This window comes from Athalia rosae, chromosome 1, assembly GCF_917208135.1.
Source record: "Athalia rosae chromosome 1, iyAthRosa1.1, whole genome shotgun sequence".
Taxonomy (NCBI): domain Eukaryota; kingdom Metazoa; phylum Arthropoda; class Insecta; order Hymenoptera; family Athaliidae; genus Athalia; species Athalia rosae.
This window is the reverse complement of record NC_064026.1, coordinates 1658240-1677979: the sequence shown is the minus strand read 5'-3', so window position 1 is coordinate 1677979 and position 19740 is coordinate 1658240. Positions and strand designations below refer to the sequence as shown.

The 19740-nt window shown below is 36.2% G+C and overlaps 1 protein-coding gene across 1 annotated transcript in view; it reads left to right on the top strand.

The window, feature by feature from the left end:
* The window catches only part of LOC105693413 (cytoplasmic polyadenylation element-binding protein 2), a 91228-nt gene extending 72049 nt beyond the window's left edge, over positions 1–19179 (top strand). The window contains exons 4-8 of the mRNA XM_012413313.3: positions 7303–7566; positions 8205–8317; positions 8426–8818; positions 9087–9197; positions 9342–19179. Of these exons, the coding sequence (XP_012268736.2) occupies positions 7303–7566; positions 8205–8317; positions 8426–8818; positions 9087–9197; positions 9342–9458 (998 nt within the window). The 3' untranslated portion in view covers positions 9459–19179. The remainder of the gene's footprint in view (positions 1–7302; positions 7567–8204; positions 8318–8425; positions 8819–9086; positions 9198–9341) is intronic.
* The last annotated feature ends 561 nt before the right edge of the window (positions 19180–19740 follow it).

The window sequence follows — 19740 nt, the reverse complement described above, 5'->3', positions numbered from 1 at the left end:
GATGTAAGTTCCTTCTGACTAGGTTGCGTCAATTCCGATTGAGAAGTCAATCCTTTAACTCGGTCTTAAGCCTCGGCTCGGGGGCCCGGACGAGCGGCTTATCTGAAATTAAATCAGTCGCTGCAGGAATAAGGAGCCTGGAGTCCTACGGGCTCGGGACATGCGGGGCCGAAGGATCTCCGCTTTCAAGCTTCGGGCTTTCGACCCTGCGCCGGTACATGTACGCGCTATATAACGTCCCGTTCATTCAAACCTCGGAAAACGTCGCTTTCAAACTTTCTGGAGAAAGGATGTGTCCTGGACCAGGGTGCGGTGTAGGTACCTCGTTATATACGGATACGGGTATCTCGGCAAAGGACTTCGTTTTCGCTCTTTCCGTGTGTCTCCTCGGGGAATAAGGAGACAAAAAGGAGACGTGAAAGGAAACTTACGCCGTTATTAAATTTCTTGGGAAGATCGTTAAGACTACCGCTGCAATCGCGGATGATCCTAATAAGCCCGTATTTAAATTGGATCAAGGTAAAGTTTTTATATTGAAAAGTAACTTTTGACTTTTCACACCCTTCCCACGTTATCCCTTATTTTCCACGTTATACTGCAGGCGAGAAGAAGGAGCGACGCGATTCTAATTAACGGAAGAAAGTGCCCCCGTGGCCTCTCAGGAAAACTTGCTTGTCAATCGCGTTGAAAAGAAGCCTCTGGGATTCTCACGGTGTTTATTCGTCCCGTATACATATCATGCAGTTTAATGTGTATACAAAGTAGGTATAGTACGGAGTCGTGACGCGCGTGCATCCATCAATTGTTATCATCGTAATAATAAATGTGTGTTTTTTTTTTCTTTATTTTATTTTTTTTCTTCATTTTTCCTCTGAGTTCCTATTATACCACATCGGGATGTATAATATAAGTACTATATTATATCCCATGCGCGGTGCGGCTTTTACAGCTTTAACCCCGCAGCGGGTACGACGGCGTCACTCTTCCACTATACCAAAACACAACGTGGTTTCACGATCCCTCCGCGTGATTATGGTTTGTTCGTGCAAGTTTTACGGGGACGATATAGCTCGGTGGTGTACCCATATCTGTTACCCACCTTTACCTTACCTTTACTTCCACTTTACCTTACAATCTCGTACCTCCCGCCGCGCGCGCGGAGACCCAGGGCATTCACCCTTCGGCAAGTGCTGCGGGGATCGCGGGACGGTTCACGGTAGGGAATGGCGCACGCGTCGGAAGGGCCACCGACTCTGTACGAGTAAGAGGGCGAAGTCTCTTTTCCACCTTCTACCTACCTACCTACCTACCTACCTACCTACCTCCGTCTCTTATTGCCACCAGCGCACGCGCCAGGAGAGAGACTTCTTTACCCTTCGCTCGGCTCGGAGGAAACGCGGGGGCCGGCGACGCCTCCTTTTATTTCCTTTTTTTCTTCGCTCTCTCTCTCTCTCTCTCTCTCTCTCTTTTCCTTCCCTTCTTTCGATCTGGATCTCCACAGTTCACGTCCACCCGTCTCGCTTTTTCTTTCTTACCTCTTCCTTTTTTTTTCCTCATATATATATGGTTATTGTATTAGTTCCATGCGCTACACCGTAAAACGAGAAGCTCGCCGAGCGATCCCCACGGTCGTCTCGTACGACGAACGTCTCACTTGAATCAACCGAAACTGCCTCGCAGTTTATTTTTATTTTTATTTTTTTTATCAACTTTGCACGGGTGCGTTACGGAAACCTCGACGTGACTCGTTGAGTTATTCGCGATTTTCGGAATCGTTTAGCGCAAACGCGCCCTCAGAAACCGTCGGAATATCTGCGTCGGTGCAAAAAGAGTGTAGGGTGAAAAAAAAAGTTCGAATTTTTCAAACTTCGAGTTCCATGCAACCGTTATCTCTGCATCTGAGGCGTTGCTCGCGGTATCACGAATTTGATATACGCGACGTCTTGGTTGCACGCACAACGCGTTCTGGTCTAGTCGCAGGTGTACCTTACACTAGTACAGTTTATCCCACCCCGGGTACTGCGAACAGCCACGCAGCTTAAGCTCTGCAACTCCCAACTATATACATATGTACATACGTATGCGCTCGCGATATAGATTACGCGAGTGAGATATAACCGGCTTTATATGTACCGCGCTATTTTTACAAATTCCTTTTTTTCTTTTTTTTTTTCTATTCTTCCGGGCACTTAAATTGTCGGTACAACGTACACGTATACCCCGCACACCTGTACGTATATGACCACAGGCATAACCTAATTCGACCGTGATCCGTTCAACGGCCGTACACGTTCTACCGTAGGGTAAACGTATGCGGTCACATACCCGCAACGAAATTCAACCCCCGCGCGAGATCAACTCCTCCTCTTTCGCTGGCTCTTTCGCTACCCTTAAACCTCCTACCGCCCTACGCGACCACGACGAACCCGCCGCCTCTCTCTTCTCTTCGCTTCTCTTCTCTCCACTACTCTCTTTGCTCTTCGCTCTGTTCTCTTTTCTTCTCTTCTCTCCACCTGTAATATTGATCCGAAGGTCGGCTTGTGCAGCGTCGAGGTATGTGCTCGCTCTCGCAGCGTAGGTACGTACATACCTTCCATGTACTTACCTACTATCTACCTACCGTTTGCACGGTATACACTGTACGAAAGAATGTCCGTGAATGTGCGGAATTTTTCCGCAACTCGAGTTTCGAAGCTCTCTTCACTTTTATATTTACCAAATTTTCGCGTGTTTTTTTTTTTCTCCCCCCTTCTCTATTATTTTCATTTTCACGTTTGGTTTTGTACAGCGAATCGGTAACTTTCAACCCCCAAAATTGTCGGACGCTCCTTCGGTCGGTCCCCCAGCGATTTTCCGCTTTCGTTCGCACGTGTTTTGTAATTTAGTCAAGAGAAGCGCGATGATGCCGCTAACCCGAGCTGACGGGTGTGTACCTCGTCGTTGTATACTGTACGGGGATATAGGGTCGAAATTTCATTAGGCGCCTTCATTAATTAAGGAAACCATTATAATTTCGGTGTACGTGAGGTATATAAATTTATATTATGTACGTCGCGGAGCCAGCGGATAGCTAAAATTGTGGAGATGTATAACCGAACTTTGTACGTATATACTGTATACGTGCCGATGCACGGTATTCTTATACATACGTGTACGGTATAATCGTATCGAACGAAGCCCAACTAGAAATATATACGAAGCCTGCGAAATACGAAGCTCGTATAAAAAAAAAAAAGGTAAAAAAAAAACCCTAAAAAACTATCGCTATGCGTGCCTCACACGAACGAATGTTCGAAGACAAAATAGGTACATACACTCGTATGTAACACGTAATCTGCTTCGCCCCCCTGCAGAGATACGCGAGTCAGACACTCGGCCTTAAATTTTTTTCCATTTTCTTCCTCCTCCTCTTATACGTACGTGTTACACAGTCGGGAGCGAGGGGAGTGTCATTAGCGAGTGTATATACGTTCGCGGGGAGGTGCGGGTAGCCCGAACGATAGAACTCGGTCAATTAATCACCGGGACTCGGAATCAATGCCTCCTCTGAAAGCGTCCAGTCGTCTCTTTGTTCGGAATCAGGTGTGCAAGTACGCGAATGTATGGGTAGATGAGGTGAGGTGGTATACCTACCATAGACGAGGATGTACGCGAGGTATATACCTACTGCACCTATATAAGATGAAAGACTTTCCTACGGGTATAATAACGTTCTTCGGAGAGACTCGAGTATTTTATTATTATCGTATACCGTATATACAAATCCGTCCGTTACTTCATTTTTTTTCTTTTTTTTTTTTCTTCTATTCCATCCTCTTTTTTTTACCCACTTTTTCTTTCACTCTACAAAGTGAACATAACCGCCCCATGAGCTTTAGCTAAATCCGAAGAAGAGTTTAAAGTCGTTATTCTACGTCACTCCGGTCGCACTAGGTAAAAATATAAATGGTAGCAATTTTTCACCAGGCAAAATAGTTCCGGGCGTTAAAGAAATTCCTTAAATTCTTCATCCCGGCTCGCTCTTCCTTTTGCAACGTTATATACGACTTTGAATTATTTTCAGTGGAAAGTTTACGGTATAACGGGCGCTTCTAAACCTATATACACATACGATATTCCGTGGTGTAACGAAAATATTCCATCTGGTTTTGGAATGATTTTTTTCTAATTTTCAACCCGAATCTCAAACGTATGTTATGCGATCAAATGAGAAATGAAAAGATGACGAAACAAAAATTAGGAGGGAAAAAAAAACTTTCTTTACCACGGTCGCGACGCACAAATCGCTACGATATCTTCCACGGTATATTTTAACGATATATATATTCATAAATATTTGCACAACTAACACTTCTGCTTTAATGGATATACCTACTTCATGAATATATATATACGTATAGATATATATATATATATATATAAGCGACTCTCGATGTCAGGTTTAGGTCACTCTCACGGTTACGTGGAAAAGTAAGCTGTCATCTGTCAACCGTTAAATTATTTTATAGTACACCTTTTATACACTATTCGAATAAATGACACCGCGCAGGCACACTCCTTTCGAACAAATCGTCGCGATGATTATATTTCCTCCCGACGAAGAGCGATATAATATATAATATATGTATAATAGGTATATAATATACATACATATGTACTTATGCAGCCGTTGACAGTGAAAGTTTCATCGAGACGGGGACGACATCCAGCATTATGTGCGGAACACGAGATTTGCTTTTTTTCGCTTCGTTTTTTTCGTTTTTTTTCTTTTCCATACTTCTCTTCTACGCACGCAATTCCGATGGCAAACATTAATATTGATGTGGTATTATCGACAACCTACTAACAGATCGCGAAATTTAGAAAATCGCGGATATACATAGACGCTCGTTTTTCTAGATTATTACAATCGAAATGTATAAAATGAAAAAAAAAAAGAAAAAAATGAATGAATAAAAAACTGTACCTGGTATTTAGACGGCTGGATGAACTCTACGAAGGATGTCCTCAATAGCCAATAACCATCGTTAACGGTTAACCAGCCCTGTTAGATGCTAATCTGTTCCACCACGATCAGCGAATCAACTCGTGTCCCGGACACCGAGTACCACGTAGAGGAAATAGAAAATGGTGAAAAAAAAATGAGAACAATCGTCGAAAAATCTATCGCGATCTCCTATGCGATCGTATGCAACGCTGTTTCGATCTTTGCGAGAAAGTATATATTAATACGATCTTCGGTTGGATTTCTGGCGCAGTCCGTGTTGAGTTAATTCCACCTATTTTTACGCATACAAAAGACGTAGAAGGGCAGATACACGTACCGGCTAAATATACCGTGTAAAATCGATAGCTAGATTTAGCGTTTGTATAGTTATGAGTCGGTTTGTACGCGTCGAGTTACCGTGGCTGAGAAATATATAGGCATGTATGTACGTATATAGATAGATTATACTCCACTCATTCGCAAGCTCTGGAGAGCTCGCGGCAGACCCCTGCAATCTACATTCTACAACGTTCGCTATATACCTGTACACTTTATTTAATAATTGCTAGTTTATGTATATAACCATGCTCCGACTACATCAGCTATATATGTATGTAAAATCATCTTTTATGCTCGTACCACACTAACCACTTTCGTATACACATTATTTATGTATATAAATATGGTATGTATCTGGTCTCCTACATCTGATACATGTTGTAGGTACGGATTGGCTGCTTTTTGTTTGCGAAAGTTGCTTTGTAGAAATTTCTAGACTTCCACCCGCATCGATCATCTCATGCCCCGATATTATTATAAATGGGTAACTGAAAGGTTGCGGTTCACATGTGCATAACTTCACTCACACCTCTTATATATATATAGATTTTATCGTCCGGATCGTACGAAGCGATATTCCCTCAAACGGAGCGCCGGATCGCTTCACGAATTCTTTTCCCTTCCCTTTACCCACACGAAGTTTTCTCGTAGAGCTGGTGTTACAATTACTCGTAGGAGTAGGTGTACGACAAAACCCGATGATGCGGGGCTTCGATATCCTAGAGACAAAGTCAAACTCGATAGATAGGTATGCCCATCGTCCGATCAATATCGAGGGCGCGAGGCACCTCGACGTTTGCTTCGTTTCTTCATTCAAGTGGGGGGAAACGAATCAATAAATATATTCGGTCATTCAGGTATCTTGTGTATCGTACGTCGCGGGCCTTCGGCATTTCTTGCGTTATTCCTCGCGTACAAGTCGGCGGTACGGCGGTGACGAGAACGTCGAAAAATACGATCGAGGTGTCGGCTGTGAATTTTCCGCAGGAAGCTCGGATTTTTAGTCGGTATGAAAAGAGGGATTTAGCACCCTTTCAGTCGAAGCAAAGACGAGGGCAGTCAGTCGGACCGCGAGACGCTTTTACAGTCTTTAACTCTCTGATCTCGACTCCGACAGGAAGACCGGTCGAGTCGACTCCGGCTCAACTCGACTTGCACATTTTTAATCGTCTTTTGTTCCCCTAGTTTGGTGGCGTCTTTGATCGCCAAAAAACGAACGACTCTTTTCTCTTTCCTTTCTGCTCTTTCGAACCCTCTGTATACTTCAATCGGGAGTTCGCGTTTTTGCATATCCGCGCTCATTGAACCCGCAATTAAATCCCCCCCCCCTCCCCCTTTATCTTTGATTCATAATTTTTCCCTTTTTTTATAATAATCACACCGGTTTTCCATCGACTGCGCGCGGCTGGGCCGAAATTAATGGGGCGTACGTGTTCGGATTTTTTTCTCCTCCAACAAACGAATCTGGAACAGAATCCATGCGTGACGAATTTTATGGGATGCGAATCAAATTGGTTTGCGAGCGTCGCGCGTAGCGATGATTTGAAACACAACGTGAGCTTGTTTTCTATATTTGTTTGTTTTTACCCGTTGCTAACTTCTTGTTACCTTAGCAACGTTAAAATAATCAGCTATAGCGTGCTCGGTACGTGCGATATTAAACTTTCGGTTTATTTGAATAATATATTATTCGCGTGAATTGATTAATCCGTTGGAAAAGTATAGATATGGCTACTTTCATCCGAAGAGCGAGATTCCCTATCAAAAGGCGATACAGTAAGTCCCCAGTATTTCAGCATCCGCAATCATCGTCGTCAACCATCGAAAGGATCGATCGATAAAAATCATCTCATCGATCGCCGAACGCGGGACGAGAAACGGAAACCCTCGCAACGTTCCGCGTGAACGAAATATTCCTCTGGATCGCTTCGATCGGTATAAAAAACTGACCGATTTCCTTTTTTCTCATGTTCCAGGCAAATCGCCGTTTTTCCCGAGTCTCGAGGAACAGAGCGGTACCCTCCTGGAAGACCCGGCATCCGCCGGTCAACTGGATGGCGGGGTCGGAGTCAACGTTGGTGTCGGAGTGAGCGTCGGTGTTGGGGGTGGAATGACGGCACCTCAGGTAGCACCGCTTTCATCTCCTAGCCGTAGCAGTCCGCACAGCCAGGGTAGTGAAACTGGGGAACGATTTTCCAGAAAGGTTTTCGTCGGCGGACTTCCTCCAGATATCGACGAAGGTTCGTTGACCCCGTCCGCTCTTCATTTTTTCCAACATGCATATGTATGTCTTTAGATTAAATGCGTTGAGCGGTGAATGGGTAGGCTTTTCTTTACGTTCAAACGTCGGTAGAGAGAGAGACCTCGGATCCGAATGGGAATGTAAATTAATTCAATTTTGCTCGTAGCTTTTCTGCTCAGCTGGCGGAAAACTTTGCGGTCTTGTATGAAATAATTATGCAGTAGCATGCCGCAGTTGTTTTCGATCAATGGCTGCTGATAAGAGGATTATATGACGAGTACACGTTGAAGAGGGAAACGTTGAATGCTTACCGACGTTTACAATTAAATATTTTAACTGCAAAGTGGGATTCGTAGTATGGTCGGACGCATGACGCGTAATTTAAATTGAAAATTACAGTATCAACGTTCGAACATCGAGCGAGAATATTCAGGCGAATTACGTAAACTTAATTTTATTCAAAGAAAGTTTATTTATTAGTTAGACGAGAAGAAATTTTGTCAATTTCAACGATATCGATATTCACGTGAATTTCATCAAATCTTTCAATATCCACGCCCTGAATTAATCGATTGGTTTTCTCATTTTTGTTTATTGATTTTATATCATTTTTTCTCTCATTTTCTCTTTCGACAGACGAAATCACAGCCAGCTTCCGTCGCTTCGGACCGCTCGTCGTTGATTGGCCACACAAAGCGGAGAGCAAATCTTACTTTCCGCCGAAAGGATACGCCTTTCTGCTCTTCCAGGTAGATTGAAATAAATAAAATGAACGAACGAGTAGTCGAATACACGCGGTCGTAAGCGAAATGTGCCCCGATCCCATTGGATTTATGACGCTTACATTTATTTCGTAGGACGAGTCGTCGGTGCAGCAGCTAATCGACGCTTGTATTCAAGACGATGACAAACTTTATCTATGCGTGAGTTCGCCAACGATCAAAGACAAGCCAGTACAAATTCGACCGTGGCGTTTGGGCGATGCGGATTTTGTTTTGGACGCGTCAATGCCACTGGATCCGAGAAAGACGGTATTCGTCGGAGGCGTACCTCGACCGCTAAAAGCAGTCGAACTCGCGATGATCATGGACCGACTTTACGGCGGGGTTTGCTATGCTGGAATCGACACCGATCCGGAACTGAAGTACCCGAAGGGCGCCGGGAGGGTTGCCTTCAGTAATCAACAGAGCTACATAGCTGCCATTTCGGCAAGATTCGTTCAGCTGCAGCACGGCGATATCGACAAAAGGGTTCGTCTATACTTTCAACAGAAATATCATTCGATAGAAAAGACGAGAAATAAAAAAAAAAAAAAACGGACCAATCACATTTATTTAATTTTCTTCCCAAGTTTAAATCCCGGGAAATCCACACCCGTAATAGTTATATATACCTACATGTAAACTAGCGTACGAGGTGGCGACTTAACGACGCGCAAATAGAGAGCGTTATACCTATATAATACAATTATGAGAATTAGGTTGGATAAGTAACGAATCCTATTGACCATTTATCTAGGTCGAGGTAAAGCCGTACGTTCTGGATGATCAGATGTGCGACGAGTGCCAGGGTCAACGATGCGGTGGAAAATTTGCTCCCTTTTTCTGCGCCAACGTTACGTGTCTCCAGGTGAGTTATTTCACATTCAACGTTATTTCATCCAATAAAAATTCGTGGGGATGATTCGGTTCGGTCATCGTTTTACTTTTTTTCCTTCCCATTCGTTTTTTTTTTTTTATTATCATTATTATTTTTCTTTTCTTAACATTTCAGTATTACTGCGAACAATGTTGGGCAACGATTCACTCTCGGCCAGGTCGAGAATTCCACAAGCCGTTGGTTAAGGAGGGTGCCGACAGACCACGCACAGTTCCTTTCCGCTGGTGTTAACCCCAACTACGTTAAGGAGGTCGCACCGCGGCTGATAATCTCGCGGCACTAGCTAATTAACTACTACAACACCTTACACCCTACCAATACTACTACTACTATACTACTACTATACTACTACTACTACTACTGCTACTACTAGTACTACTACGAATATTACGTATACTGCAGCAACACTAAAACAAAACTAAAGAAAAAAAAAAAACAAAAAAACATTCAACAACCGTTTGAAGAAAAACAAAGAGACAACAAGAAATGAAAGAAAATGAGAGGAAAACGCGCCACTAGCCACAAAACAACGACATATGAACATCCATCCCCTTCCGTCTCGCATTCAACCGATGTGTAAAACTATTGCGTGGACCGGACGACGAAAGACCCCTTACTTACATTTTAATCAGCTGAGGATTATCATCGCGGTATGGTGCTGCTGAAGAGATGAAAACTGCTGCTGGACAACGACGTTGAAATCTTAGAGAGCAGTTCAAAGAATTAGCCGGAGGAGATTGATTAGAGGTATCGTCGAGGCTATAGAGATAAACAGGTAAATTCTGTAATCTGTATTCTGTAAATCCGTAATCTTTATAAATCGCGTTGCGGTTTACAGATAATTTATCACATGATCGAAGTAGCGTTTTATTTGTCGTCGTTCCTTTTTTTTATATACATAGGTAATATATAGATATATTATACGATATGAACGCAATATTTATGTATATTCTATACGCGTATATATGAAACGAGGTAATCCCGAAGGATATTTATTATTTGTTACATACACGTCTTGTGGGTACTTACCAAGTAGTATATACCTTAGACTTAAAACATGTGCACCGCTCGTTACACGATATAATAAGGACCTCGATAGTCCCATTGAAAATGAGAATACGCAAAAAAAAAAAAAAGCGAGAAAAATACAATGAAACAAAATAACCACAAAGATAGAAACAAAGGAAAGAATATCGTAACGCTAATAATATTCAGGTTACACTACTGCGGGGGCTGATTAATTAAATGCCGCATGTTTTAAAAGGGGGTTAATGTCTGCAACAGCTGCTCAGTGTTATGAATATAATTAATACAATATTATTATATATTTATACATCTATGCAACTGATAGTAAGCGATGGGTCGGTACACCGATCAGAATTAAAATTAACTCTCAAATTAGCTGCACTTTGGTAATGAATATCACCCACTGAGTTGACATATTGCCACCCGGTACAGTGTGTATAGCGAGAATGAGTAACCTCCGAACAACAAAGAAAACACAAAAAAAAAAAAAAAAAGAAACAAGTACAGCAGTGCACCGAAGAAGTATGTTATAACAAATATGAATGAAAAGGAAAAGCATCGAGTCAAGTCCCTAGAATTTATAATAATATTAAATACTATACGCGGGATTTAGAATCGTGCGAATCATTTTCATAAGTAGGAAAAAATAATTTCTTTTTTTTTTTTTTTTCTTTTTTATACTTGATTTGAAATACTTTCTTTGTTTTCGATTATTTAAAAAATATATATATTTATGAACAAGGGGTCGTTGTGACTCGTTATGAGCCTCGGTGATCCGTTTATATTCGTTGATTGCATGTAATCCAAAGATTTTGTTAGATAAGCGGATGATATGCCGAAAGTTACAGTGGGTTCTTACTTTTTCCTCAGAATGAGCACAATTCTCCATTGCGAAATAAGACCGGATTATATTTGAATTATATGAAAAAAAAAAACAAATATGAAGATATTGAATTAGGGAAAAGAGAGAGGGAAAGTGAAAATGAAATGAGAAAATGCATAAGTCTCGAGGCAAGAATGAGCGCGATAAACTAAACACCTGAAACAGCGCGTTTCTCTGATAAAAAAAAAATGGGGAAAAAATAAAAACAATGATGAAAGCTAAATGACTATTCGTAAATGATGAAACCTAACGGAAGTGACGGACAGCGACGAAAACGTGCGCAGCAGTCAGTTTCTATGATTATAGCTGTGAGATTTTAATAAAAAGGGTAAAGGCAATGGTAAAGGGTTGGATTGTAATTACATCTGACGTTGTTAGAAAAAAAAAAAGAATAATGAATAGGAATATTAAAAAAAAAAAATGCGATAAATGTATAATTAATTGAATAAATAATTAAATAAATGAAGAATTAATTACCGTAAAACGCGGATTGCAAATGCAGATTTATATGATGATGATGATAAAGAAGGAGAAGAAGAAGGGATAAAAAAAACCTTATATGATAGGTAAAAATTAATATCGGGTATATCCGCGTATGTAAACGCGTTTCGCAGTTGAAAATAAAATTTAATGAATAAATTAACCAAAATTAAATATTCATCCGATATAATAGGAATTCACGCGATTATATACACGCTATATACACAAGGGGTATGAAACTGCATGCAGCACAGGCGCGCTGGTCGGTTTAGCGGTGATTTACCATATACATTTATATATATTAAATGAATTATATGTATATATATATATACGGGGTCACGAAGGTACCATTGCAATGCATCAGCAGAAGAAGCAACAACGGCAGTAGCAGCTATACGTTATAAACCTACTTCTGCAAAGGGGAGAACAAAATGTCGTAATTTTACATCCACCCACACAATATATGCGGATGTGTTGGAAGGAGCGTGCGACGGTGGTTATCGATTCTCTGCCGATGCCTCTTGCTGCATCCGTACAAACCAAACTGTTTTCTCCAGTCTAATCCTCTTAATTAGTTTTGAATAACGAGCGACTAATTTTGTCGCGACAGAATCGATATCAATTATATTTTTATCATATTTTATCCATTAATTATCCGAAGAATGATGCAGTTCAGTCCTCCACTTTTATACTTACAATTAGATACGATGTAAAAAAAAGTACCCGTCGTTCGATCGGTTTTCCAGTATATTCTTCAAGATTTGCATTTGATATTTTAACTTCAATACCGAACGTACTTGTAAATTCGTAAATAATATGGAGTGACTTAAAAATTTTTATATTCGATCGGTATGTTCGTGAACTTATATACTGATCTTAGAAAAATCCGTGTAGTAAAAATGTATACCTGTATACCTGTATACCTGTTTACCCCAACTATCTATACATATATATGTATGTATAAGCGAACAAAAGGGAAAGAAAAAGGCAAAGGAAAAACAAAAAATAAGACGAATAAAATTAAATCAACTTCTCGGTGTATATAATCAAATAACGCAAGCGTAGTTCAAATTATAAATAACTAATTAATAACAGTTTTATATACATACACGTGTATATAGTATACACATAATATATATTCTATAAATATTACACTATCGACAAAAAAAAGAAAGGAAAAAATCGAAGATTTCACCCCTTATATCTATATACTATCTGATATCCCATCACTAATTCTATTACCCCTCATCGTACTATACCTACCTATATAAAACACATAGCATATGCGAAGAGATGAATAATCTTCCATAAATATTTATTTTTTTGGTCTATTTTATGTATATAAAGATTCACCTATACCTCGTCGTCGTTGCATCGGTATATATAAACGACGAAAATATAATTGACTGCATTTCGCGTAAACAATACACACAAATATCATCAATTTCACTATATGCCGCTCTTCACACTTACCGAGTTATCCGTAATACCCCGTAAGCGATAACATCCAAACGTGCAGCGTTCGTTTTATTTATTATGCGAAACCAACTTAGGAGCTCGTTCCATCTAAAATATATAGATTGAAATGCTGATCATTTTTTTTTCACCGAAAATGAATAAACTAAATGAATAAAAACTGAAATACAACATCACTGATCGTACTATCATAGATTGGGTGGGTACCTGAAAACGACGAGAATTAATTATTATAGAAAAATGAATGATAGAAAAATGAAAAAGCAAAACCATTAAATAAATAGATAAACTTACTGACCTATGTGTAAACCCTAGTCGGAGTTGGATGCGAATAACGAATACATTTATGTGTATATATGAGGAATCGGCAGAGAATTTTTCCGATGTATGTGGCATTGATATCCACGTATACGTCAATGACGAGGAGTCGATTGATCGATTGATTTGATGGAATGGAAAAAAAAAAAATTTCAACGCGATTTATATATCTAGATATTATAATGTAACGCGCGTGATGATTATGAGTAGTAGTTATAGGTGTATAGGTAACGAATTCATTTGTGAATGGATGATTATAGATAATGTGCGGTGATGTGGTTTTCGTCCGCTGACTAATTATCATAACATAATTATACATACGAAACCCATATGATATAAATTTAAAATATAATAAAAAAGTAACAAAAACTATATTCTAAATAAATTAAATTTGGCAAAGAACACAAAGTCGACGACGGAGAATAGAAAAAAGGAAAAATGTCGCAAAACGATAAGGAAACTTTTAACGGAACGTTTAGTTAGTCCAATTTCAACGCTGCATCAGGCTTGACCTCGTGTACGTGTATATATAAATATATATAGATAGTACGTTTGTGTTATTGAACGTCGCTATATATTATATAATAACGATATAGTAATACTGGTCGCTATATGTATGTGTATATATACATATAGAAAAAGGTTTTCAAAAGCTTCGATGGACAAGCGCGTGCGGCGTATTAATATACATATATATATATATATACATTGATATATAAAACAAATTAAAAAAATATTATGCATACACGAATTATACAATAAATGAATATTTATATGTATACACAGCTGTATGTGTAATATAGGAAAATTCATATTAGGCATAAATTCTCAAATACACACAGACGAATGAATTAAACAAACGAATAAATAAATGAAATGAAATGAAGTAAAAATAAAATAATTGTAGCAAACTTAACTAGGTACCAATTTCACCTAAATCTATTAACTATATAAAATCTAATATATATCTATGTATATATCTGCAATTTGAATATATACATATATGTATATATGCATATTATATATATAGAAGGTATATATAGTAGTATTATTCTATTGTAATAATAATAACACAATAATAACTTCAACAAAGCAAAATATATACCAACATTTTCTAGACAAATTTTTGTAATTTAAAGACAAAAAAATACACACACGCGTACACATAGATACACAACACATATAAAATACAAACACTAAAAACGACAAGCGAGAAACGCATACGCAACATACAAATATAAATTAATCTAAATTAACAAATGAAAAAACTGAAAAAAGAACTTAAAAAAAATTATAACTAAAGATGGGTGTATGTGTAGCTTATATATTCCCGCGGTGTCACTCAATTTTTACATCTTTATATAGAGCGTTGTATTAACGGTGTTCCCATCATATAAAACTTAAAACTTGAAATGGTAATAAAGATAAAAAATTAAAAAAAAGAAAAAAAAAAAGAACAAAAAGCGAAAAAAAATGTCATTTTTTTCTAATTCAATGAAACAATTAAACTAGCTACAGTTTATATTTAGCAACACCCTATTATCATAGCACCTATTATTATAACTCTGATCGATCGTGATCGGAACTTAGGCAATGTGTGTGTGTATCCGTTTATAATCCCATTCCCGACTTTCCACGTATATTACGTCGATCATACCCCATTCGGTTCCGTCGCCCCTGTATTTTTCGTAAACGGCGTTTTCTTCGAATTTTCATTTTTAATTTACTTTTTTTTTTAACTGTTACTTGAGTTTCGATAGGATGTTCGAATCGCGTAGTTGTTATATCATATCGATTGACAGATTAATTAACTGTAATATTCATTGTTCGCATAACGTTACCAGAATTTCATCATCACTTCAATTTTCCCACGAATATATTTAATAACAATTGTGTCGATACATCGAACGATGTTAAAAATAGTAAAATAACCCGATTTTATTTTGTATACTTCATATAACGATATATACATAAGTATATGTATTTCTTATAGTCCCTTTCATTACCCGTTTCCTGCAACCGAAATATTTCATCCCACTAGACGAGTCATTTCAATGATGGTCCATTTATATAAAAATATATTCATACATACATGTAAACGTTTCACGTGTATATGCGCGTATAAATATATACATATTTATATAATGCCACGTGTGAAAAAAAATAATAAATAATAATAATGATATTAATAATAATAAATAATATGTTAGGTGTGATTTCACCTCCTTTGTAATATGTGTGATAAAGCATAATATAATTACATAAATACTAATATATATAAATATATATATTATATAATAACATTAAATGATTATATCTAATATATATAAACCAACCTTAAACTTAATTGAATTAGGTACTAATTGCACGAAAAAAAAAATTAAATAAATAAATAAATGAAAAAAATAATAATGGTAATATCGATAATTTTAATAATAATAAAAATATTAATAACAATATTGATTATTTAATATCGAATGACGAAGAAAAGAAAAAAAGCAACAAAAAAAACACATTAATATCGTAGTCATTTACAATAGATTTGTATTTTTGAGTGTTGAAAGTTTTTTATACCGCTGTTATATTCTTGTCTAAATATCTTAGTTGAGAAAGGGAACGTCGCATCGATAATACAAAAAGCAAGGAAAAAAAAAAAAAAAAAAAAATCAAAAAGAAAAAAAAAACAGAAAAAAAAACGTTGAACAAAAATTTTTGTATCGTGTGTAAAATGCCAAGGGAGAGAGAATGAACGAAAAGTAAGATGCAAAAAAAGAAAAGAAAAATAATCGAGGAAACAATGATAAATAATTCCAGAACTAAATTCAAACGAACAATTTTTATCGCGCGAAAATGATCAGGTCAATGAATATTGTATAGATGAAACGTATTCGTGACGATGACGATGATAATAATACGATGAAAATGATAAACGACAGAATGGAAAGAGACTCTGAAAATGGCTTTTGAGAATCTGCTTTTCCCAATTCAGACAGTAATTGATGAAAAATGAATGAATTATGCTCTGTAGTTTAATTGAGGAGATAGGAAAAGAGGTAAAGAATAAAAAAAGAGAGAGAAATGAAGTGATAGTGCATGAATGACTAAGAGATGTAGAAATAATTAGAAAATTGGTAGAAGTATAGCTTGGTTAAGGTATGAACATAACAATATCCGTATCGTAGGTGCCCAGTATGCCTGCTCACCTCATTCATCACCTAGCCCTAGCCTATGAATAACTGAATAATAACTGAAAAAGGAAAGAAAAAAGCATACCTTGCATACCTACCTATACCTACCTATCTACCTACCTACCTACCTACCTACCTACCTACCTAATGCACCTCTGTACTACTATACTATTTCAAGGACATGAATTAAAAATGATTTTTATTTTTTTATATTGAATATTTTTACCTATATTATATATTTAAATTATATAACGTCTATCTCTACCCATATATACCTAAATATATATATATAATTATATATTATGTATATATTTCTCTTGTTAATTGTGCGCTAAATAAACTCGTGATTATAATATATTATACATTTGAGAAGTGAAATGAAAAAAAAAACAACAATTTATATGTTAGTCGATAAATGAATTAATAAATAAATGCGAAGATTTTCACACGCACAGAATCATTTCACATCGTTAATCAGATTGATTATACATACGGGTCAAAGTTTCGACCAACGATCCTTGTAGGTATAAAATGATACAACGTTGTGGGTGATGATATGCAAAACGGTTTTCTTTGTTCATTAATTTATTACATTACATACTGTATCATTACGATTACGATTATTTTCGTATTATTGTATTACTGTATTATTATCATTATTATTATTGTTATTATTATCATTATTGTTGTTGTGATTAGTAACGATCATTATTACTACTAATATTATTACATAGAGATCTCCATATACCAAAGAACGCGTGTATATTATATTTCATATTATTCACGCGTGCGGAAAATTGATGGTATGGTATATAGGTATGGAGAGAAGAAATTTGGAACAAAAGTAAAAGAAAAAAAAATGAAATATTCAAAATAATCAGTGTGATAAAAGGCTAGAAAATGGTAAAGAGGTAAAAAGGCAAATTAGAAGAAAAAGCAAAAAAAAAATCCCCTGTATAAAGAAATCCTTCATTTTTTCTATTTTCATATATTTTTATTTTTTATATCTTTCACTTTATTTTCTTTTGGTTTTTGTCGTAAGGAAGTAATAAATCGAATCGGGGTTTTGGCAATTATTACCTGAATATAACAGTCACGAGAGGACGAACGCATGTGGATGTGTAATTTTTTCTCTCTCTTTCTTTCTCTCTATCTTCTTCCCACTTTCGTGAATCTGCCTCTTACGAAATCTCTCTTTCTATCTCTGATCCTATATAATTGTCGATATCGAAGCCTACCAACCCATTATTGGATATATTTGAAAAATGTTTTTCCTACGTAGATTATCACGTGTACTCTGTGCATGTACATAAAACCATATGTAAAACATAGAATTCAGCATTCGCATACAGCAAATTAATGCCGAACATTATTTAGAAGAATGTATCAGTATAGAATTACATACATAGGAACAAGTGCTGTTTTAGACTAATTTAATTACAGAAAAAAAAAAAAAGAAAAACTCAACAAAAAAAAAGAAATAAAATCTAATGAAATTTTATCAAAGACAGATATAGAATAAATAGGAAAAACACTAGAAAATACTAAATAATGTAATTAAACGAGAATCTTATTTAAATTGTGAATGGTAATAATAATAATAATAACAATAAACAATAATAACAATAATTCTGATAAGAGTAATAATAAGAATAATAACGATAATGGCATAATAATGATGAAATTTATGTGGAACGAAAAAAAAATATATATATAATATATATCTATATTATATGTATATGTGTAAAACCTAAGGCGTATGATATACCTGTAGGAAAAAAAGAAAAGGAAATCATCTAGTTAAGATTAAATAAAGGTTAAAAAAGAAGAGAGAAAAAAAAATTAATTAAATAAATAATAATTAAAAATAAATAAAAGAAAAAGCAGCTGGGAGTAGTGCAATGATAACCACAATTTATGAATTCACGAAAAAAAAAAAAAAATGGAAAGCTTACGAGCCTATACATATATGCATACCTAAGGTATATAAAGATTAAGGGTTAAGGGTTAAGAAATGACGAATTTATGGAAATAAGGATTATTGCAGTAAAGAAACTTGAATATTATTCGATACCGCGTTGAGAAAAAGAAAGGAAAAAGAAAAGTATGCATAGCTCGCTGGTCAGAGAAGATAAACGATGAGAAATAACCGTATTTGAGACAGTCGACCGTAAACAAGAAAAAACAAAAACGTAACCGGAATGCATGAAAAATAAACATCTATAAAACGAGTAATTAAATTGATTAACCGTCAGAATTATCGAGGAAAAGAATGGGAAGAGCGAGAAAGAGAGAATGATAGAAAGATAGGAATAGAGACAACTAGTCAAGCCCAAACAAACACACTCGTATAGGAATTAAAGAAAAAAAGTATAAAAAAAAGTAAAAAAAAAAAAACACCTTTAATTGTATTAATTATTACGCTACTACGTTACTCACCTAAAAATATTTGTTTTCTTTAATTTTATTTGATTTTTTCCCCCGCTTACATTAGCCCGTTTTTTTGTTCGCTTTTTTTTACTTCAATTTTCAAATCACACGTTCCTACCCGCTGTTTGTTATACTTGTATAGAGAAGGAGAGAAAAAAAATTAAAACGTTCAAAAGAAAAAATTCAAATACTTGAAAAAATAAAACAAAAAACTTTAAGAGTTCCTCAATTGAAAAAGAGGAAGATAAACAAAATAATATACTGTAAGGAATTATTATAAATTATTTTTTTTTTTTTTTGTTACCTATGATACAAACATGCATATTTAACATCATTTAACGTATATATGTACACACATGAATGCAGCGTGTTATATACCTAATATATATATGTATGAAAAGAATTAATTACGAAGCGATTATCAACTTTGAAGCGCGAGAATAATAATAATCATAATAATGATAATGATAATATTAATAATAAATAATATAATGAAGTGAAGGAAAGAAAAAAAAAAAAGGAAAAAAACCAGAATAAAAAGATATAATAATATATATATGGATATAGATTTTTTATTTCGATGTAATTCTTTTGTAATTTGTATACGCGAAATTCTTTTTGTAATTAATTGTTGACGTAAATATAATCTGATTTTTATTTACATGTAAAAAAAAGCAAAAAAAAAAAAAAAATACGTGAATTAATTTTTTTA